The 24,248-nt window shown below is 40.3% G+C and overlaps 1 protein-coding gene across 2 annotated transcripts in view; it reads left to right on the forward strand.

Annotated features, from left to right (window-relative positions):
* Positions 1-24,248, forward strand: part of MACROD1 (mono-ADP ribosylhydrolase 1) — a 1,161,618-nt gene that overhangs the window by 14,163 nt on the left and 1,123,207 nt on the right. For both annotated transcript variants that reach the window (XM_073605384.1, XM_073605383.1), the window contains exon 3: positions 3,875-3,994. In XM_073605384.1, the coding sequence (XP_073461485.1) occupies positions 3,875-3,994 (120 nt within the window). The remainder of the gene's footprint in view (positions 1-3,874; positions 3,995-24,248) is intronic.

Raw genomic sequence — 24,248 nt, forward strand, 5'->3', positions numbered from 1 at the left:
TGACCAAAATCAGAGGTGTAACTAGAACCTTTAGGGCCCCAGTGCAGGAAACCATAAAGGGTTCCCTAACACAGTTTACTATGCCTCAGTTATGAAGGAACAGAGTCAGTGCGGATCACTGACTCTGTTCATTAAGGAAAGGAAGGAGCTGATAAATGACATATTTACTGGTCCCTTCCCCGCTCTCTATCCTGAAAGCATCCCATGCAGCAGCTGGTGGAAGAGGGCAGGGGTAACCTGCTGCAGGGAATCAGGGGGGGGCGGGAGAGTACACAGGAGACCAATCACAACAGGAGGTGGATAGGAGGGGCGGATATATAGGAAATGATCCCCTCCCCTCCTGAAAATGGAGGGGATCGGTTCCTCTATATGCCACCCCCGCCACCCCTCCTATGCAGGTTTACAGGGGGCCAGGTTGCAACTGTGACCCCTGTATATATGCCCCTGTCTAAAATCATTTTGTTATTCTGCATCATTTATAGTTTATTGACTTTGCTAAATGTAAAATGTTTTTTTTTCTTAACCTTCTCTCTTTCATATTAGAACACACAAATATTAATTTATTGTAGTAAACTTTATTTATGTATTTATTTTGGCTATTTGGTGTAATCAGTTTTACGTCCTAGTTTTTTTTTTTTTATCTAAAAGGATATGTGTGAGGCCAGAAATATTGAAGCTGGGATTGCTTGAGGATGTGAGACTATTATCCTTCCCCCAGCTTTACTTGCTTAGTGAGGGACTTCAGGGCAGACTTTTCAGATTTCACTGTCTGCATGTTTGTTCTATAGTTACATAGTTAGTCTGGCTGAAAAAATACACATGTCCATCTAGTTCAACCAATAATCAGTGATTTGCTAGGTAGTGAAGGTAAGACCAGAATGACGGCCCTGGAACCTGCAACATGTCAGCAATGCCAGCTCCCACTTTTCTGTTCTCAGAGGTTCACTATCAGCATCTTGTGTATTTAGAAACATTCAATTATTTATTGACTGCTTTTTTGTAATAGGCATTTTTCTGTGTTCATTTATGCACCATGGAAGATATTTATCAATCATGCTGCCTCTCATTTATCTTATTGCAATCTTAGGCAGCCAACTGTAACAGTTTTGGAATCATCTCCATTCGTTTTAACATTGTACTTGTCAGTTTCCTTTCCCAACACATGCACATCTAAAGAGTGGTCAGGATCATTTTCTATATTAGTGCAGCGCACTATTTACCAGCAATTGGATGTGGTTATGTATCAGAGTGCACATTTAAGGCCTCATGAACACTGAACATAAAAACGCTGCCATTAGGGACGGCTGGCGTTGTTTTTTTTTTTTTCCTGTCTCTAAACACTCCTTGATGTCAGCCTATGTGTCCATGCACACATGGGCGTTTAGAGGAAGGGGCACTAAGAAGCAGAAAAAAACCCACTGCCAGCGCATCCAGGAGCAGCAGCGTCTTAGCAGAAAAAAGGCTTGATGTGTGTAAACACTAGGTGCATCAAGCGCTTGAGCATCAATTCATTTCAATTGCCAGAATAACTTATTATTCTGTCCAATTAAATTCATTAACTCCCAAGCAAATGATGCATCTAGATACGTTTACACGCATCATGCATTTTTTGTGCTAAAATGCCGCTGCCAGCAGGGAAGATGTTTGGTAGAGCGGCAAAGACCCTATGTGCATGGGGCCTTATAGGAAATCTGTCCTAGTAGTAAAGGTCTTGCGAGCTACCAAATCAAAGATCCCCTATCTTATAAGGGTGTGATGACAGCTGCTAGCACTAATCACGTCCCATACCAACGTGTGTGAATCACAGATAGATAAATAAATCATGTGCTGCACTATCCCCTTAGTGCCGGTTCACACTGGTGCGATGGGAGAACACTGCGAATCCACTGCGTGTTCCCGCATCGCATGTCAGTTCACACTGCCATATGCGAATCGCTGGGGAGTGTCAATACATTGTTAATGACACCCCAAGTTCAGCTCGCATATCGCACTGCGAACTGACAGTTCGGACATGAATCGGATCGCATATGTGTGAACACACATGCGATCCGATTCTGGTCTGAACAGAAAAAAGGGTCCTGTGCGTGTTTGCACCGAATGCGGTGCGATATCAGCCATACTATCTCTATGGCTGATATCGCACCACACAGACATCGCATGTAATGTGAACGGCAGTGCGCTGCGAATTACGTGCGATGTTTGGCATCGCACCAGTGTGAACCGGCACTAAAGCCCCATACACACTATCAGATTTTCTGCTGATTTTTGTCTTCAGATTTACCAAAACCATGTAGTGCAAGGGCCTGCCTGATTGCAAATTGAAACTCCTAAGGTTTGACCTCATATTATATGGTTTTGGTAAATCTGAAGACAAAAATCAGCAGAAAATCTGATAGTGTGTATGGGGCTTAAATGATCTGCTGAACCTGCAGCAAAAAACCTAAAAACAAAATTTTTAACTAAATTGATGTGCCTATAAATTCAATCCCAAGAATAAAATATATATATATATGCGACTGTTGTCGTCATACAGCTTACAACATCATATAGCGTGAATATACACACATTTCATAAAATATAAATATAGATACAAAAGCGGTCCATAAAGTGCTCAGGTGCATATAGGTCTGTGATATTCTGACCATCCAGGGTCAGTTTTCAGTGTCCTTAATACAAAGATAATAAACGTGACTTGATAGGTGACTGTGAATATAGTGATATTCAGCAGTGATTACACTCAGGTGCTCCCCACCCCAAGGTAATGGCCGCTCACCTCAGAGCGTGTGACCTCGCAATTAAGTTTGGTCAGTACACGCTTTTGGATCGTCAAAACGGATTCCAGGTCAGGTTACAAGGTCCAAATACTGCTCAAAGATGTGGCATCCTCATATATAAATATCAAAAAGAGACTTCCATAGTGTACGCTGACCCTGGATGGTCAGAATATCACGGACCTATATGCACCTGAGCACTTTATGGACCACTTTTGTATCAATATTTATATTTTATGAAACGTGTGTATATTCACGCTATTTTTGTTTTTTAGGTTTTTTCCGTAGGTTCAGCGGATCATTAAGGGTATAGCGCAGCACATGATTTATTTATTTACCAATCTGTACTAGATTTGTCTTTTGCTTGTGGTGTGTGTGATATTTGACATACATGTTACAGCCAGTAAACTGTATTATTAAAAATAAACTACAATAAAATTAAACTGTAAGCAGTGCAAACCATACCCCCCCCCACCCCCCACCCCCTCAGCCCGACTTCAAAGATCCTGTATTGTTAAAGTAGAACTAAAGGCAAAAGGTTTTTTTCCCATTTGTGGATAGAGTAAGGTCAGTTTTTTGGCCATCTGTGTCCCATTGGGTAGATTTTCCTTCATTTCCTGTCCCATAGCCAAAACAGGAAGTGGGGAGCAATCACTCCAAAGTGAAGGAATCCTGGATGTCACTAGTGGTCCCCACTGGAATATTTCCCCTCTATTACTGTTCTGATGTCAATGCAGAATTTGTGATTTTATTATTTTTTTTTTTTTACTTTCACTTTCGATGAGAACGGTAAACAGGACACATAGAAAGGGTAAATCTCCCTAATGGGGACACAGACCGCAATAAAAACTAACAGATGTTATAATCCCTCTCCACTTTTATCCTAGACTAAAAAAAAAAGTATTGCCTTTTAGTTACACTTTAATGCCTGCTTGTTGATTTAAAGTGCTACTATGGTCACAAGCAATGTTCAAACAGCTTCATTTATACGTTTGATATAAAAAATAAAAAAAACACGGTATTTGTTTTTGATAACTAAGATTGAAGGTTTGCTGAAAGTCATCCTAAAACGTAAACTATTCTGCATGTGTTTTCCCCATCAGAGGTAAAAGCCAAACCTTCTGAAGAAGTCAAGTTCCCGAAGAACAAAGATCTGATAGAGAAAATCTCTCTCATCAGGGGTGACATCACTAAACTGGAGGTAGATGCCATTGTCAATGCAGGTAAAAGCAATATTATGTTTGAACCCTTCCTCTATACCTTGCACAGGACCAAGTGGATTGTGTGTTGACAACATTTCTCTTTTCCTGCATCCATTTTTGTAATATGTTGACAATCTTCACTTATCATTTTTGTTATGGTTTAGTATGTGTTGAAGATGAATGTCAGGAGTTAACTGTATTGTATACTTACATTAGTCCAGCTTGGTACTACTACACAACCACAGTGATATTCGGCCCCTCCAGCGGCCATCAGGTATGAGGCATGTATGCTTCCATTGTGTAAAGCTGGATCAATGTCCAGTGTAATAAGCAATACTACAGTGATAGCCACAATCTCCTGGGTCCTGTTTGGTTTCTTTGTGAGCGGCTTCACTCTACACACAGACCGTAGGTTGGCACTGCCACCATTCATAGAATGACTTTCAATGAATACAGGGTGTTCTCTGATTGGATGATGTGGAGATTATGATGTCACCGCCTTGTATTCTCTGAAAAAAAAAAAAAAGCACGCTCTATGAATGGTGGCGGTGCCAAGAAAGCGACCCTGTCATCAAAGTCTAGTGGGGCAGCTGCTTGTAGAGATGTGCATGATGGGAAAATTTGTTTAATTTCAGATTCTTTTCTTTCCTGCATCATTTCATCATATTCATTATGTTAGAATGATTTGTTTTCACAATTCGTTTTTTGTATATTTGGTTTTGTTTTGTATTTTCATTGTTCCAAATTGATTTGTATTTCAGAAGTTATTTCGGAAGGCTGGCTATACTCATTTTAACCTGTTAATTCGTTATTTTGGGAGATTACTTATGCACCCTGTTTAGACTGGATGGAGGTGGCTCCACCAGAATCTCCGAATCATAACATAGGGAATAGGGAATCATTAGTTATGTTATGATTTGGAGATTCTGATGGATCCACCTCCATCCAACCAAAACACAATAAGTAGGAATCATCTTATTTCACTTTTATACCTTACTGTATTTATTGCAATATGTTTCCATTTCATATGTAGTGTGTTTTTTTTTAAAAATAATGAAAAATGTTACAGCAACATAAAAATGAAATGGATCTGAATCAGTTTGGATCATTCGTTATGTCATTACGTTATTTTGGATGCTTCAAGCATTAAAGTTCATCTTTACAGAAAATCTGTAAGGTGAACTTACACTGGAACCCCTCCCCCACAACTAAAATGCTGTAGAGGATTATTGTTGCTATCTTGTGAAAAGTGGCTGAAGGTTTTGGTGAAATCAATATATCCTTGGCTCTCTAACTGATGTGGAACTATGAAGCATAGCAGGAGTATGCTGTGTTTTGTAGTTCCACCGCATAGTATAGGCATGAGTTGCCTGAGGTTATTGCGGTTTCATGTTTGATCCTTTTGTCAGTCTTAGCATTTCTGAATGCTTGGGAAGTCAGTTGTGTTTGTGAGATGACATGTAGTGAATGGCCTGTTGATAGCTCTGCTTTGATGAAACTTATCTAGACAGACAGGACAAGACTCTCAAGAGTCTCAGGAGAAGGCTACAGTAAATACTTTGGCACATGATTTCATGAAGATGTTGCAGAGAGAGTTTCGTACTTCTTCTGTAGTAGAAATTCAGTGACAGTTCTGTATTGCACTGACGTCTTTGTAAACCATACTCGCTATAAATACATATTTTATATTGTTCTCAACATAGAATTGAGCTTCTTTTTAAAGCAATGAGCTGTTGGGAATTTAGTGCAGATCCATGTGGCATTTTTAAATGATTATGTTCTGCAATTCTTAAAGTTTTTTCAGAGATGGCTTGAAAAAGCGGTTTGACTGTGTATATAATTAACATCCTATTCAGTAATCTGCATGGCTGAGAACTGCCCATGTATGTAAGAGCAATAGCAGCTATAGGGTTTTGGTAAAGGACTTATCCCTCAGAATGTCAACTGTGCTTTCATGCTAATCCACTCTTAAGGTCATGCGACCCAAAACTGATGTTTGTATGTTTGTATTTTTAGTAGATGCTGGAAAATGACATTAGCTTACAGTTTTTTTTCTTGAGGACTCTTGTTATAAATATTGTTGGGCATGACATTCCTGGTCTACATTCCTGCTAGTACATTTAGAGTTTGCCCATCTCTCCTAGACATTTTTCCTCCTGGTAGCAGTGTTTTACATGCCTAATGCGTGTAAATGCGACTAGACACCTTTAGGCACGTCAAGCGCTTGGGTGCTAATTCATTTCATTGTCCAGAATAATCATTTATTCTGTCCGTTGAAATGAATTAACGCTCAAGCACAAATTGTTAATGTGTGTTTAGACGCTTTCACACGTCAAGTGTTTTCATTGCCAAACACTGCTGATCCTGGATGTGCTGGTGATGGTTTTTTTTTTTCTGCCTCTAAATGTCCCTGCCACTAAACACCTAAGCGTGCATAGACACATAGGCCAGGGTTTTTTCAACCTTTTTGCTATGGAGGGACCCTTGGCAAAAAGTTAGAGATCTCGAGGAACCCCTGAAATAATGTTTACATCTACAGCTCATGGAACATTGGTGTGATCAGCGAGCTGTTGATATAACAATTATTTTTTGAAATGGAATTAAATGATAGATCAATATTAAAACATACCTGTTTATTGTAAAACTTGTGCTTGTTTTTTTCTGCACATATTCCCAACTCTGGGTCATACATTAGATAAGCAGTGTACAAGGGGGCAACAGGGCAAAGCACACGAGGTCAGAGGGCATACTACATGGGGGGCAGCATGGTACATTACATAGGAGCAGGGCACCTGAGATTGGAGCACCTTACATGGGATCAGAGTACCTTACATGGGTTTAGAGCATATGGGACCAGGGCACATGGGACCAGGGCACATGGGACCTGGGCACACAGGACCAGGGTACCTTACTTGAGCTCAGGTCAAATAGCATGGCAGTGGTCATTTAATTTGCAGGAAAGTGGCTGCACAGCTACACAAGCAGAGCTGCTTGCTTGTGTAGTTGTGCCTGAGTCAGCCGAGGGGATGCGTTCTACCCATCGGCTGCCTGTGACTGATAGGTGGATCGCTGCTAAAACCCTGGGGACCTCTCTCGGAACCCTAGGGTTCTGTGGAACCCCGGTTGAGAAACACTGACATAGGCCAATATGCAGGGGCATTTGGAGGCAGAAAAAAACGGCAGACGTCTTCCTGGTTTCTTCCCTAACAGCAGCAATAAAAACGTCCACTGTGCATGAGGCCAAAAATAATGTCTATGAATTGTGTAATATCATTTCCTATTTGCAAGGACCTCTATGAACCAGGAGAATGAACCTCTCATTTTCAAAATGTTGTCATGTTCTTTGACAAGACTTGTAATTGAGGTTGTTATTGGATATTAATAAAATGAAATTGGCTGCATGACAATAATATGTACATACATTTAATTAAGGGTGAAGAAGTAATAATAGAGAACACGGTAAAAGTATATATAAGGTTACTTTTCTGTTATACTCTGTGTACTTTTATTAGTATTTGAGTTAATGGTATTTCTATGTATTATAAATAATTAGAATCACTGCCTGTAGATCGTTGCTAGACACAGAATAATTGCTAATATTTTTTTTCTTATAGTGATAGTACATGATTAAGTTCCCATTCACACTTGTGAATGGGGCCATTTGTGATTTGGTGCAGGAGACCCAATGGAGGTTGCCTGGAATTAGCTGTGGGCAGGAAGCTCCCACTGAAAGCAATGGGAGACTGACAGCTCTGCAGCTATTCATGCCCACTCACATGTAATCACTTAACAGCGATTATCTGCAAATGATTGGCCCTGGATGAAGCCAATTTGAAATCCCCGTGGCTTTCTCTCCTCTTCTCCCTCGCTGACAGGATGGGCTACTTATGTTCTGATTGGTCAGCGCCATCCATGTGATGGCGCCAACCAATTAGAATGTCTCCTACACATACCCTTACGAGGTACGTTTAGGCGATTAGGCCGCAGTGATTTCATATCCCCAGACTGGTAAAGCAGCTATACAATGCATGACAGCGGGTGATCGCGGCAACCAAGGTCAGCGGGATCGGGGGGGAGCGGGGATGGGGATAGGGTCTAGGTGTAAGTTCCCCTTACAGATATTCTGTAAAGGTGAACTTACCTTTTAAAGTGGAACGTCACTCTCTCAATCAACAATGATTATTTGTAATCCTCATGCTGCTAGCATTAGTAAATAGATTGGAAAGTATATCACATTTACTTGTTTAAAACCTTTTTTGTTTTTCTTCTGTTACTTCCTGGTTTCTTGCCTAGGAAAATGTCATACATCCTAGGAGTCTTCAGGAGGGTTAACAACTGGTTTACTTTTTAAGTAACCGAGGAGTCTTCAGGAGGGGAGTAGAGGAGGAAGGGTTTCCTCAGCTAAGCACACTCTCCTGCATGCGTGCTGAGCTAAGGGTTGATGGATTCCAAGAAGTAAATTCTACATGAATCATTTGCCCTTATTTAAGATGGCCTTGGGCAGAAATGCTAGGGGGTTGTTTTTCAAAGTGATTTCTCAAAGAAATAAAGCGAATAGACATGGATGGATGGGGAAGTTTGCTTTCAATATAAAAATGAATTGAATAGTGTTTTTGGTTTGTGGTGCTCAAATGCAGTGAAGATCCGCTTTAAGGTGGTAAAATACATGAGATGACCCTCACAATATATGAACTTAAAGTGTAACCAAGGGCAAAACTTTTTTTTTAGTTTTAGATATAGTAGAGATGGATTAGAATACCTGTCAGTTTTTGATTGTCATCTGTGCCCCTGTTAGGGAGATTCACCCTCTCTATTCCTCCTGCTTACCATTATCATCAAAAGAGAAAGTAAAAGAAAATCCCAAGTTTTGGCTTGATATCAGAACGCTAATGGGGGGAATGCTTCCAAAAAAGAGACACTAGTTCTGGTGACACACCAGGATTCCCTCTATTTGGAGGGATTTATTCCACTTCCCGTTTTTGCTATGTGACAGAAAGTGAAGGAAATTATCCCCAATGGGATAGCAAAAAAACTGACAGAGGTTATAACCCTTCCTTACACTATCCAAAATGATAAAAAAAAAGTTTATTAAAGTTATACTTTAATTGTCTGAGTGAGTTTATTTCCTGTATATTTATGATGAACGAATGATCATTCCAGGTGCTCCTAGAGTATGTGCAACTAAGGTCAGACGTGATTTCAGGTTTGTAACAGCCATTGTTTTTTTTTAAGGCTGAATTCACACTGATTTGTAGTAAATTGTAGGGAAAATGGATGTACATTTCCATCCATTTTATGCGCATTTGAACAAGTGTTAACTTGCGCTGATCTGCATTTTTGCGCACTTCTAGAATGCAGGTCAACAAATAGACATAAAAAACAATTGTTTTGTTTCTGTTCACACTACAACACTGCGTTGTGTTAAATGCACACATGTTGCATTTTAACACAGTGCTGGGCAACACAGCATTGTAGTTTGAACAGGACACATAAAAAAAGAATTGTTTTTAATGCGTCTATTTGTTGCACTAAAACGCAGATCAACGCAAGTCAATGCGCGTTATGCACATACATTGGATGCATTGTACATCCATTTTCCCTGCATTTTACTGCAAGTCATTGTGAATTCAGCCTTAAAGATAGAACACCAACAAATACCCCTGGGCACACCACCAGTGTAATAAACCAAATAAAGTCCCGATCTAGGAGTGTGCTACTTGCTTTCATGTGCTAAATTGTTATTAAATTAAAATTGATCCAGTGCTACACCTGTATATAAGTGCACAGGCACTTCTATATATGTAAAATGCAAATCCATGAACTGTGTAACAAATTAAATATACAATCCCCAAGCGCAACCTTAAAAAAAAAATATACAATCCCCCTATGCTGGGGGAACAAAATGAATAGTCCAAAAATGAAGTGAAAAAACAGAAAGCTATACAATGACAAAATTCCATGTGAATGTGCCATTCAATTACCAATTAAGGATAGGCACAGATTAGAAGATTATAATTGTTAATTGAACGGCACATTCACATGGACTTTTGTCATTCTATGGTTTTCAGTTTTTTCACTTCATTTTGGACTTTTTTTTTCCCCCCTGACATAGGGGGATTGTATATTTAATTTGTTACACACTTGATGAATTAGCATTTTACATATATAGAAGTGTCTGTGCACTTATATAGAGGTGTAGCGCTGGATCATTTTTAATTTTACAACAATTTAAGCCTTAAAGATAAACTCTGCCAGGAAGCTAGCATTTTCAGAAGGGGAGGTCAGTGATGAAAAGCTGAATATTTATCTCAGCACAATCTTCTTTCAAAACAGGAAAAGTTTGCGTTGGCAGTATGTGAAAGCATTATTTACAGAAAATCATAAATGTTAGATCGTTTGAATCTTTTCTTTAGGACTATTGAAGGGATAGGATTTTTGCCATTAAAATACTGTAAGCAGTTTGCTGTCTAAAAGAAAGTAATTTACTCTGGATGTTAGTGGTGTTTTTTAAGCTCAGAGTAAGAAATCCATGCCATAATTTTCATCCTAGGAAATCGCATTGTTGAAAAATGCATTCATCTGCTATTGTTATCAGCCAGCAAAGTATTCGCTATTCTTTGTGTTCTGCTGTATTGTATACCTATACCTATACTTTAAAAAAAAAAAAAAAAAAAAAAAGAGTTAATTAATAATCATTGTGTGTAATGTTCATAGCATAGATGTACTGTACCTGTTTAGGATTCATTTACATTGATGTATAGAATACAGGCAGATCTCACAAGATGTACTGCTAACTCCAGGTCTTACACATGAGCAGTCCTACCGTGAAGCTGGAAAATTCATTCCATTCATAGTGCCTATTATACTAATTATCAGGCACAGTGACCACACAGATGGACCATGAAAATAGAATGGAGGTGTGAACCTGTTCATTGGGAACTCTATAAAAATAGATGTAATTGTGCATGAAAATGTGCTTTGCCACCATTTTATTCATGTTTTTTAAATGTCCTACAGTGCATGTGAAAATTATATGAATGTCATATCCTTTATAAATACTTTTATATTTATATTAAAAAAAAATGGAATATGCAGGAACATAGTAGATAATGGTACTGTATTAGTGACCTAGCATTAAGAATGTGTTTATGTCTAAAACATTTAGACCTCCTTCGCATGGGCAACCAGTTGAGGGGGGGGGGGAAGAAATGGGCACCATGGTTACACTCCCACCCCCTCCCACCTCTCATGTCCAACCTCCAACGAGTGTTAATTTTGTCAACTAAAACATTTTAGTCGACAAAATGAATACTATTTTAGTCGACTAAAATCCGACTAAAACAACTGAGATGACTAAAATACGACTAAAACTAAAATGGCATTTTAGTCAAAAGACTAAAATGGGACAAAAACTAAATTGCCATTTTAGTCAAAAGACTAAGACTAAAACTAAATTGAAATTTGACTTCAAAATGAACACTGGTCTGTAGCGCATGTTCATACCTCAATACCATAAATAATAACATAGTAGATTTTTCACTCCAGCAGTATATAATGAGTTTGGAAATTGTAGAGCAATGTTAACTAATGCATTACAATTTAATTACACCCATTCGATTTTAGACGACTAAAATGAGTTTTAGTCAACTAAAATGTACTGGAGATTTAGTCGACTAAATACGACTAAAACTAAAACAACTGCAGAAGACTAAAATGGGACTAAAACTGAAATGCCATTTTAGTCCTAAGACTAAAACTGAATCGAAATTTGCTGCTAAAATTAACACTGCCTCCAACCTCCTACCATCCACCTAAAAGATAACATGCAGCCAGTTGCACACATACTGAGGCCATAATTCTTTGCTTTACAGCCATGGCAAATATTGTAGACTCTTGCCTGGTAAACCGCAAGCCAAACGGTTGTTCCGTGGTATTTACATACAAAATCCCCTTGTGACTGTCAAAAAAAAAGTAAGGCATTCAAGAGGTAGCAGTATTGCCTCCTGAATACTTGGTAGTCATGCTCTAATGCCCTCTGAATATAGCAATCTACTGCAGATTGCTTTTCAGAGTAGAGGCCAGGGCTACCGCAGATGTGAACAAGCTCTTAAGCTCAGAAAATTCAGAGATATGGCTTTCAGAACAGAAAATGGATACAAAGTTTGAAGATCAGTAGGTGTTTTAGGATAGCTTTGCCACATCTTCAGTACATAAAGGGTATGTAAACCCAAAAAGAGATATATATATAATTTTTTTTTTATATCTTTTAGCTTACCACTCTCTAGGTGTGGTGGCTGCATCAGTTTTCAATTTATAGGTTAAGAAATTTTTCGGCAACTGTAGAAAATACCTGTTGATCTTTCCAGAGACGCAGTGAACTTGTCACATGCTGTGAGTAAAAAAAAAAAATAGAAAACACTCATGTCGCGTACACACGATCGGAATTTCCCTCCGAAAAAACTTGGTGGTTTTTCCAACGGAATTCCGCTCAAGCTTGCCTTGCATACACACGGTCACACAAAAGTTCTCTGAACTTTCGACCGTCAAGAACGAAAAAATGAAGTTCAATGCTTTTGAGCATGCGTCAAATTGTTTCCGAGCATGCGTGATTTTTTGCGCGTCCAAATTGCATACAGAAGATCGCATTTTCGGATAGGAACTTTTCCCGACTGAAAAATAATATAATGAAAAAAAGATGGAGCATACACACGGTCGCATTTTCCGACAAAAAGCTCTCATCTGAGTTTTGCTGGCGGCATTTCCGATCGTGTGTATGCAGCATAAGAATCTTATTTTTATTATGGCAACTTTTAGTCCTATCAATCTACCATCTAATAAAGATGAACATCAGCAGATATGTTAGACGTCCACTCTGGCTGACAACCATTGCTGCCCCCATAGATACAGTGGAGAAAAGGGACAGGAAGTGTTATTCACATATTACCAAGGTAAAAATAGAGGGGAAAAAAAGCCTGAAAAGGAAGACTAATGCAGCCACCATTCCTAAGGATTGGAAGAATTGCAATATATTACATATGTATTTTTGGGTTTAGATACGCTTTAAAGAGAGCCTGTCAACAAACCATTTATTTCAACAGCGATCAATCTATAAGATTATATGTGCATTTACCATATTTTAGGCATGTTATTTGTAAAAGCCTCCCTTGTGTGGACATCCAAAAAGCCTTGAGACTGCTGCTGGGCACCACCATCTTGGATGTGCTGTTAAGAGGCCCAGCAGAATCAGAGCTGTAACTCAAGTGCTATGTTATTTCTCCTTTGCTACTTCCATGGTTCCTACATGAAAGGTTTTGTAGGGAGGGGTGGAAGAGCTGGGCCAGCACAGATAGTGATTATACATTTCCAGAAGAGGAGAAGGCTGTGACCTGCAAAGAAGAAAGAGACTATGCTAGGGATTTAACAATTTTAAGAATTGCGTATGAAAATTTGAAAACACCTGTGCTTGTGTCACTATGCCATCCCTCCGGATTCTGCGGCGATCTTTCGCCAGAAGTGGTAGCAAATACCTGTATTAGACAGGTATCTGCTCCCCCCTCCCCCCTGAAAGGTGCCAAATGTGACACTGGAGGGGGGGAGGAACCGGATAAGCGGAAGTTCCATTTTTGGGAGGAACCCCGCTTTAAAAAACACAGTAAGGCCTAGTTTACCCTTGCGGTTGTGGAGTGTGGAGGATATGGTGTCAGACTCGATCCACGTTCACCAATTAGTGACAAATACCTGGTTACACTCACACTGTGCTGTCAAGGATGTGAACACCCATGCGATCCGATTCCAGTGTGGACCAAAAAAAAGGGTCCTGCACCATTTTGGTGCGAATGTGATGCGATTTCAGCCATACAATTTGTATGACTGAATTTGCATTGCACAGACATCTCATGTGATCTGCACCGCAATGCGGCGTCTGTGACCGCACAAGTGTGAACCCAGCCTTAGCAAATCCCTGCTTATTAGTTACATGCTAAGTAATGGTGTAGCAGAATGGTTACTAGCTATTCCTAAATTGAGATAGCATTTCATTTGAAGTTCAAGATCCTCGTAAAAATGTTGACTGAAGCTAAAATGCTATGGAGATGTACTCCTGGGGTTATAGCTATGTTATAAAAAAAGGGGGGGGGGGTCACAGCAACTTTATCTCCTATTCTAAAAGATGTCATGACTGACTTATGAATTTCAAACAACATGGCTTCCCTGTGTCTTCTTCTCACATGGACTTGGGGGGCCCAGTTCGAATTATCATCACAGGGGACAGTAAAAACAAGAGGTTGTGTTTTTGTGCACCCTCCTCCCCCCTGCAAAGACAGGGGGTATACACATGCAGCAGCCAGGGTGCAAAGTAATCACCCTTGTTAGCTTCAATGGGCAGTACTGCCTGCCAAATATGACCCATGCAAGTGAATAGAAGTGCCCCAACAAGGAAATAACCGACACGATTAAATCTTTGCCGAATAACAAGGCCCCTGGGCCCGATGGCTTACTATACCTCTACTACAAAACCTTCCTACCACATCTGCTTCCCCACATAACAACCCTGTTTAACTCATTTCTATCTGACACACCTATCCCGGGGGATACGCAAACTTCCTTCCTTACGCTGATTCTCAAACCGGGAAAAGGTCATGCCCTATCCTCCAATTATAGACCGATTGCACTCCTCAATACAGACTTAAAAATCTTCACAAAACTATTAGCAAATAGGTTGAACAACTTCTTAGCGTCGCTAATCCACAAGGATCAAGTGGGATTTATTCCCCTTCGCCAGACTGGGGATAACACTCGGAGGGTCATTGACCTCGTGGAGGTTGCAAACAGGACCAGATTAGAGGCAATATTTGCTCAGTTTCTTTATCCTTTATCCTTTTCATTATATTTTTCTCCTCCTCCGTTTGTTTATGCGCCTTTATACAGGCTAAATTTTTTTGTACTATTTAATTAACACGATAATTCTACAAACTGCCAATAGTTGTAAGCTGTGTTCGCCTGCATCGAACTATGCCATTGGCCAAAATGTTTGTTGATTTTATGCCAGGAGTACTTTTATTACAACAAAGCGTATTTTCCTGTATCTTATGTTGGAAATTCCTTTTTTCTCTTGAAAAACAATAAAAATTGTTAGTTCTCAAAAAGAAGTGCCCCAACACTACTCCGCAACCTTGTTCAATGCCCGCTGGTGGTGTGGGCTTTTAGGGGATTAAACAGGCAGTGAGGAGGTGACATAACGCCTCCTCACTGCTTGTCAGATGCCCTCTGAAAAGAAATCCACACCACTGATCACTCTACACAAGGCTAATGCTAGTGTAAATGAGCCCTAACTGCTTGTGCTGCACTGAGCATGTGCGAGACCTGCAAGGATGAGATCCAGGAAGAAATACAGTCTGGCTTCAAATGCCCACACTTAAGATGGCCACGGCCTGCTGTAAGTTTATAAAATAACAAACTACTGCTATAAACTAACAAAACAGATCTTAGTTTACAGACTAACTTTACTAGAATACATTAAGCTTGTGTATTATAGGGGTTTTTTTATTTAAAAAGTATAATTTCGGCCGGAATACCACTTTAAACTGTGATTAATAAAAAGCTGTGTCCAAAGCATACAATGTTCTGGTGAGAGTGGATTTGATGAAGACTTCTGCGAAGCCATGCCATCCTCTTTATACCTCTACAGAATTGATGAACACAGTGCTGGAAAGCCCTTTTGTGTGTACCAAGTCCTGGTTGTGCTGTCTGGCAGGAGTGACTCAACCACACGACTGACTGATTGAAAATTATATAGCTTGGCAAGTAAAACAGTTCACCTGTATGTATTTCACCTGTGTATTTGGCCTTTTTTTTTGGGGGGGGGGGCTTTATTAAATATTTACTGAGACACATGGCTTGTACATCTTCTATATTTATAACCTGTATCACTGTCAGATATATATTTTTTTTTTTCTAGTCCTGTATATCATATGCAATTACTACAGCATAGCCAAAGCTTGGGCTGCAGGAGGGTGTATACATGTGTTACGCAGGTTCTGTCTCAGATGATGACTGCTGCTTGTCACTTTATTAGTATCGAAATATGTTAGGTGTATACAAGGGATCAGGGATGCGGGTACAGGGATGATGAAGAGGGATGAGTGGTAGAGAGAGTGGGATGGGGCAGGAAAAGGACAGATCGGGGAGAGTCTCGTTAACCAGCTGTCAGGAGATAAATTGCATCTATCATTGCTGTGCCACTGACATCCATTACTGCTGGGACAGATCTTCACACAGCATCACCTCCCCGGAGACTGTCACTGTATGATTCTATTCCCAAATAACTTCCTTTTTTCACATAACCATGCTGTATGTAAATACATTGCACATGAAGATGATTACTTTAACTGATGCATATCAACAGTTTAATTAACGTTGGCCCTTGAATTTCACATTTCATTGCTGTAGGATTTCATTTAATTTGACCTGTCGCCATGAATTAGCAGCTTCTGAAGTTATAGGCTAAAAGCACATTTTTGTTTTCATTCTGTTTTTCTTCCACTGGGTGATTTTTTTTTTTTTTTTTTTTTTTTTTTTTTTTTTATAACATGGAGCCACTTTACAAGGATGCATCCAGAAATTACGAATATTTCTTAGATTTCAGGCTACATTGGCACTGTTTCACAGAGCTGTTCTTTTGTTACTCTCTTCTCCTTTCTCTTCTCGATAATTTGATACCTTTTTCAAAGCCAGTATCTTCTTTATTTTATCTGTATTCAACCATATTCTAAGTGTCAGCAATTTTTTTCTCAACGTTCATTTAAATTATATGTATTTGAAGTTTGATCCATACAGCTCTGCCTATTGAGGCGGGGAGTACAGCTGGATGTGAACAATACAGTTTACAAGGGTATAACATGTAGAAAAAGCAACATTACCCTCTAAATATTCTAAATGTCACAGTAGAGGGAAAAAATTGCTAAACCAACTTTTTCTTGAACAAAGACTTTGAAGTGGTAAGTCTACACTTCAAGTATAATTACCTGCTTGCCTACTCTTGACTCAAAATAACCCCCCACCCCACTCATTACCATACTTACCTGAATTTTGCAGTCTTGGCCCCACTTTGCTGTTTTCATCTTTAGTGCTGAATCTCCTTGAGGTCCTCATATATATTGCACTCACAAACATCCAGGAGGCAAGCAGTACATGAAAAGACTGCAGTCCACAAACTGTCACCATCAAATTTCACTGAACTTGAGCAGGTGGGCAAATATATGTCTAGATGTGCAAAGTTAGTAGAGACATATCCAAACAGCCTAAAGGCTGTAATTAAAGAAAAAGGTGGTTCAACAAAATAATGACACAAGGGGGTGATATCTGTCACTTGGATGTTATAAGTTGCACTGGGTAAATACAGCTTGGTAAAACCAAAACTTTGTCTATCTTCATTTCAGACTGCAAAGCAACAAAGTGTGATTATTTTAAAGGGGGCGGTTCTTTTCAGTACCCACTTTATAAGAGCAGTATGAACTTTTTTTTTTTAATCAAATAATTTTTATTTTTTATAGTTATACAAACAAAAAAACCATATCAACTAAATTACAAAATATCAGAAATCATCAAATAAAAAAAAAAAAAATATATATATATATAACAAGGAAAAGAAAAAAAAAACATAAAACATAGACCAAACAAACCTTGCACCTCTCGTATTAAAGTGGCATTCTCATATAATAGCCAAAACATAATAGGAACATAAATACAATTTACTCATCCAATTAAGCTCCTCTGATATTAATCATCAGACTATGGTAGCTTCCTCCCTGCAGCTTCAGCTTATCTTTCTTTCATATATATATTTCTTTTCTTCTCATCTACTCTACTTCCTTCTGCCTCAATGCCTTACTCCCATCTATCTCCGTTGCTTTTACTCCTCTCTACTAGATAAACCATCATAAAGTTTGTTACTAGGTTCTATCCACCATGACCATATTTTACCAAACTTTTGGGTTGTACCTCTATGCTTATACGTTAGTTTTTCTCTTTTAAGTATATAGTTATGTTTCTTAACCCATTGTTTATGGGTTGGAGGATCAGTAGATGTTCATTTTTGTAGGATGACTTTATGTGCTAAATATAAGGATCTTGTCCACATAGTGTACATCTCTACAGGTAATGCTCCATCGGGTCTTATGCCCAATAGTGCAAGTTTGGGTGTCCCTGTTATCTCAGTAAGGCATAGTATATTTAAAATTGTAAATATTTTTTCCCAATAACGATGGAACTTCGGACATCGCCAAAGCATGTGGATAAGAGAGCCATTAAATAAAGAGCATTGTGGACATAACAATGTTGTGTTTTTCCCTAAGCATGGAGTTTTTGTGGGGTGTAATGAGCCCTATGTATAATAAAAAGCTGAGATAGCCTTTGAGAGGGCGAGAGAGATATCTTGGGATGTGTTTCCAGGGCCCGTGTCCAATCCACCTCATCTAGATCCTCTATGTCATCTTGCCACCGGACAAAACTATTTTTATGTTTTTCAATGTTCTCTATTTGTAGGTTGGAATAAAGATCTCCTATTAATCCTCGTTTCCTACAGGCAGTTGAGGTTGCCTTTGTTAATACTTTAGAGTGTTCATACTGTAATTTAATTTTTAAGCTTTGAGTTTGTAATACATGACGTATTTGAAGATATTGGTAGAAGTTTTTATTCGTTAACTGATAACGGTCCTTTAATTCATTAAAAGACAGTAAGACATCCCCTTCATAAAGCTGGTACAAAAATGTTATACCCGCCTTTTTCCAATCTAAGAATTCCGAGAGTCCACTCAGTTCATGAAGACAAAAGTTATCCCATATGGGCATATGTTTTGTATACCTGTGCTCTGTGCTGAGTGATATTTCGCACTGCTTCCCAAATCCTATGGATCAAGTTGAAAGTAGGGAACCCCCTTTTATTATAAAAATGGTGAGCTACTATTATTTGAACCAGAGGATATTTTTTGAATTGGGATGCTATTATCTTGTGTGTAGGGTCTTCCATATCCACTACCTCTCATCCGTGCCAATGCTGTAGTTGTGATGTGATAAAATATAATTATTTTAGATTATATTTTATCGCATCGCAGTATGAACCTTGATACAGCATTTACAGAGCTTTCTGCAAGCTTTGTTGAAGCTATTAAAGTACCATCCAGCTCTGGTTTGTAAATGTTTCACACAAATCCTAATAGGAGTGCTGAATGCCATTTTAAACAAACTGCTAGCAAGCTTCAGCACTTCTTGAAGCTTGTTGAAGGCCTGCTGAAGCCTGCTAGCAGCTTGCTTAAAGCGGAGTTCCGCTTAAAAAAAAAAAAAAAATTAAAAGTCATCAGCTACAAATACTGTGGCTGCTGACTTTTAATAATCGAACACTTACCTGTCCAGGGTCCAGCGATGTGGGGGAACGAAGCCCAGCTCGTCTCCCCCTACTCTCTGTAGCGCCGGCATAATCACTGTGGGCGCCCGACTGTGGCTTCACAGCCAGGCACCTACTTCGCAAGTGCGGGGCGCCGTGACTGGCTGGGCAATCATCTGGGACCTGTGACGTGTCCGAGATGATTGCCGAGAGGGAGGGGGGAGAGGTGATCTCCCTTCCGGTGCCGCGGAGCGCCGGGAGGAAGTAGGAGCTGGAACTCTCTAAAAAGAGGGTATCCCCCCCCAAAAAAAATGACATGCCAAATGTGGCATGTCAGGGGGTCACCTACTCTTAAAGAAGAAGGTCCATTTTTGGGTGGGACTCCGCTTTAAAGTGAAAATCAGCACTCCTATAAGGATCTGTGTTCAACATTTACAAACTGGAATTTTGTAAATGGGAAAAATTTATAACTGCACTTGTTTTTTAAGGTAAAAAATGTGCATTATTTTTTTTTTCTCATGAGCCTGTAGAGCATTACACCCACGATCAGCAGATTGTGGGTGCTATGGCAGGCTTTATCAGACAGCTTTCTGCCTGTACCTGTTGTGAAAACTCACTGGACACAACCACTCGCTTTTCTTTTTTGAAGGGCTTTTCTTGCCCAATTGTGTAAAAAGAAAGTTTAAAGTTCCATAAATTAAAATAAAGAGGGTTCCCTCACAGGGGTTTTAGCATCTCCATCCAAAGAAATCTACATACACATGGAGTACTCTTGCTCTGGTCTTTCGTCTCCAACATATCTACCATTTTCATATACAACTCTGTGAACATACCTAGCAGCCCCTTGCTGCTCTGGCTCCCACCTGTGATGCCTAGATGGAGCCCTCCTGACTCCTGGGCAAAAACCTCCTTTGTCTGTCAGGGTGGGTACCAGGTCTTAGGTTTCCCTTAAAAGCCCAGCAAACATCTGCCCAATTAGTGTGCTGGTGGTTCTCAAAACACAGACCCGGATTGGAAATTTCATCCCACCCAGATCTCTAAGGAATCTCCGAACTCCAGGTCCCAAACCTGCTTTTACCAACTGATGAGAAAACTGTAAAGTCAGTTTCCTCTGAATGATACAAATTCCCTGGAGCCCCTCAACCTGCCTGGATGAGAATCCTGGGTCAATAACTCTTTTAACACCGTGACAGGCCACAGAACTGCCACACAGTGTACAGGCTTTCTGTTTGAAAGCTGTGGAAAGTGTCAATGAACAGGACAGGACTTGTAGTTTATTCATCCCTGTAAATTAATGATGTGGCTGTGTGGGTGGAGCAGGGGTGCTACATCAGTAACGTTAGATGTTACACCCTAAATACAGATGTATCATATAACATGTTATTAAAGGTGAACCTAGCCTTTAAAGCAGAACAATGGTCTGCCATCAAAAAGAAAGTGCTGCAGAATTTATTGCATGCACAATATCTATTGATCTCACCAGATAAGTCCATCTACTGTAGCTTCCTATGATGGTGGGGCAATGATCCTGCACTGCCCCATAATTCAGAGCAGAGTTGCCACTCCCATGTAGTCTGTACCTGCTAGCACTACTGGCTAATTAACAGCCTGTAGCTTTTCAATCAGGACCTGGCACACCTAATTCAGCCCACTGTTTTCTGGATTAACAGCACTGCCTCTGTTGCTGAAACCCTTCCACTGTAAACTGCAGTGTCTGGGAGGGGGGAGCATGGGAGACACAAATGATGGAAGATTTGGCTCAGTCCAGGGAAGTAAAGGAAGTTTTTTGTTTACTTTATAAGTCTTGTGCATCCAATTAAAAATGGATTTGGGACGTGTTTGGGTTGTCATATGGGAGCCTTTAGATGTACTTTAACCTTAACATAACCCCACGAATCTATAGCTCAGCCTAAACTCTAAAGCCCTGTACACACCGGCCGAATGTTGGGAGACATTGGCCTGTAAAAAAAAACATTTTGCCCCGTGTGTTTGTTGGTCTGACCGACAGAAGCAGCAGCTGACCGACTCTCAATTAGTGATTTCAGCCAATGGCGGAGAGCGCTGATTGGAGTGTTCTGACAGGGGGCCGTCCCACTATCAGAACACAACAGCTCAGCGGGGGAGATCGCTGTTCTAACTTCACATAGTTAGTACAGCGGCTCCGACCAGAGCTGACAGTTTATTTTTTTCCCGCTGGGTTGAACGAAAAAACCTCCTAGTGTGTACCAGCCAGGCTTAACCCTTCAGGTCATTCATAATCCTATCAACAAATAATTACAGTGAAGACTATGTAGATTTTAGCTGTGATTTTTATAGCAGTATACGAACAACTAAAATTTGGCCCTGTTATACAATGCATGCAATATTTTGTATAAATCTTCACCAAATGTCTATATTGAATGCAACAGATGTCCTCCAGAGTACTCACTATAGCTTTACTCTAATATATTGTAATATATGGTAATAATAGACATCACTTTACCAATTCCCCTTCGTTGCCTCTGGTTCTCTGGTTTCACATCCTAGGGACAGCTGTTGGTGTCCTGTTATTTTTATCATCACTAGTACAAGTGCTAGCTTATGTAAAGTGACCTATGCCATTCCTTTTGCTAAACTATCTAACAGTACTGCACACAGAGGCTAAAACGGTGTGTAAAAATCAACTTTACCTTCAGGCGCATGATCTGGCATGCTTCTGAACAGTAAGTCTGGTCAGATTCAATGACATTGTGCCTCCTTTCCCAATTTGGTTAGAATTTATTTTTCTAGTTAAGTCCAGTGCCTAGGGTTGAGACAAAAACATGTTCATGAAAAGTAACCAAAGGTCAATACTAGGGGTAATCAGAGCTAAGTGTTAAAATCAGAGCAAACATAGTCAGGATCATTGCAGGAAAAGTACCAGTGAGGTCAGTAACTAAGGTCAATCTGAAACATAGCAGGGAGTCACACCTATGAGCTAACATGTTAGAATGAACAGCTTAAAAAGGGAACTCGGTCAATCAGGATGCATGCTGACACCCACTAACATGCAGATCTGCTTAGCTTCTCCAGGTGGGCAGGACTCCTAAGTGCGTAACGTGAATTACGGTAAATGTATGTGGATACTGGCAAGAAATCTAGATTGCAAGAGGACCCAACAGTGTGAGCTAAAATGCTGCAAGATGCTGGAAGCACCCTAGAGGAAATCTGAGCCAAAGTAGAAATGCAAGAAGGATTAGCTAGCAAGGGCTGATCTGCATCCAGCCACCAAACGGCAATTGTGATGTGGTGTGCTGATTGCCTGAGCAGTGAACACCAATAGGTGATTCTCAGGGGATTCATTACTACATATCACAGAAAATGGTAGCCAACAGTCACTTCATGATAGCAACATTGGATCACCATGGAGTACATTCCAAATACCATGTTAACAACTTGTAAAATGTCTGTTTCTTTTTCATTCATTGACAGACATAGTGCTCTATTATTCAGAACCATAGGGTTATATCGCCCCCTACAGGAGTAGGACACTAGGCAGAAAAAAGACTTGGCTATGCCTATGGGCAGTCCTAGGTGATATACACCCCCCTCTCTGCTATAGGCCTTCAGTTTTTTTCTGCCTAGTCAGGAGATCTCTGGTCCTGGCAATTTTTTTGTTTTTGCTTTTTAACCACTTGCCGACCCCCTAACGCAGATATACTGCGGCAGAATGGCACAGGCAGGCAAAATCACTTACCTGGTACGTGATCTGCCTCCTCCCGGTGCCCGAGGTGGTTGGCATCATTAGGGGAGTGATCAATGCTGAGGGGGAGGCCACTCATTCGTGGCCACCCCCTCGCGATCGCTCCCAACGAATGAAAATCTTTCTCTGCTGCTGTAATGTAAACAGCGGCAGAGGAAGTGATGTCATCTCTCCTCGGGAAGCCTTTTCGTTACGGCGCCGAGGAGAGAAGACATCCAAGTAAGTCTGCACCAACACAACACTGACAGTAGAACATGCAGGCACACTTTTCACCCCCCGATCACCCCCCTGCACCCCCTGTCACAGTGACACCAATAGCAGGGGTTTTTTTGTTTTTTTTTACTGATTACTGCATTGGTGTCATTTTATGACAGTTATAAGTGGTAGGGCAGTTAGTGTTAGGCCCCTTTTAGGTCTAGGGTACCCCCCTAACCCCCCTAATAAAGTTTTAACCCCTTGATCACCCCCCGTCGCCAGTGTCACTAAGCGATCATTTTTCTGATCGCTGTATTAGTGTCACAGGTGACGCTAGTTAGGGAGGTAAGTATTTAGGTTCGCCGTCAGCGTTTTATAGCGTCGGGGACCCCCATATACTACCTAATAAAGTAAGTTTTAACCCCCTGATTGCCCCCTAGTTAACCCTTTCACCAGTGATCTCCGTATAACTGTTACGGGTGACGCTGGTTAGTTAGCTTGTTTTTTTATAGTTTCAGGGCACCCGAAACTATACAAGTTAGATTTTAGGGTCAGATAGGGTCTTTGTCACCCCAGGCAGCGTCAGGTTAGTGCCAGTACCGCTAACACCCACACACGCAGCATACACCTCCATTAGTGGTATAGTATCTGAAAGGATCAATATCTGATCAGATCTATACTAGCATCCCCAGCAGTTTAGAGTTCCCAAAAATGCAGTGTTAGCGGGATCAGCCCAGATACCTGCTAGTACCTGCGTTTTGCCCTCCGCCCGGCCGAGCCCACCCAAGTTAAGTATCGATCGATCACTGTCACAAAACACTAAACACATGACTGCAGTGTTCGCAGAGTCAGGCCTGATCCCTGCAATCGCTAACAGTTTTTTTGGTAGCATTTGAATCAGTCGCTAACAGTCATGAGCTTTTTTACCTGTGAGTCTCACTACTGTACCACTAAATTTAGAGCCAAAAATGGCAAATCGA

Source organism: Aquarana catesbeiana, linkage group LG11, assembly GCF_042186555.1.
Source record: "Aquarana catesbeiana isolate 2022-GZ linkage group LG11, ASM4218655v1, whole genome shotgun sequence".
NCBI lineage: Eukaryota > Metazoa > Chordata > Amphibia > Anura > Ranidae > Aquarana > Aquarana catesbeiana.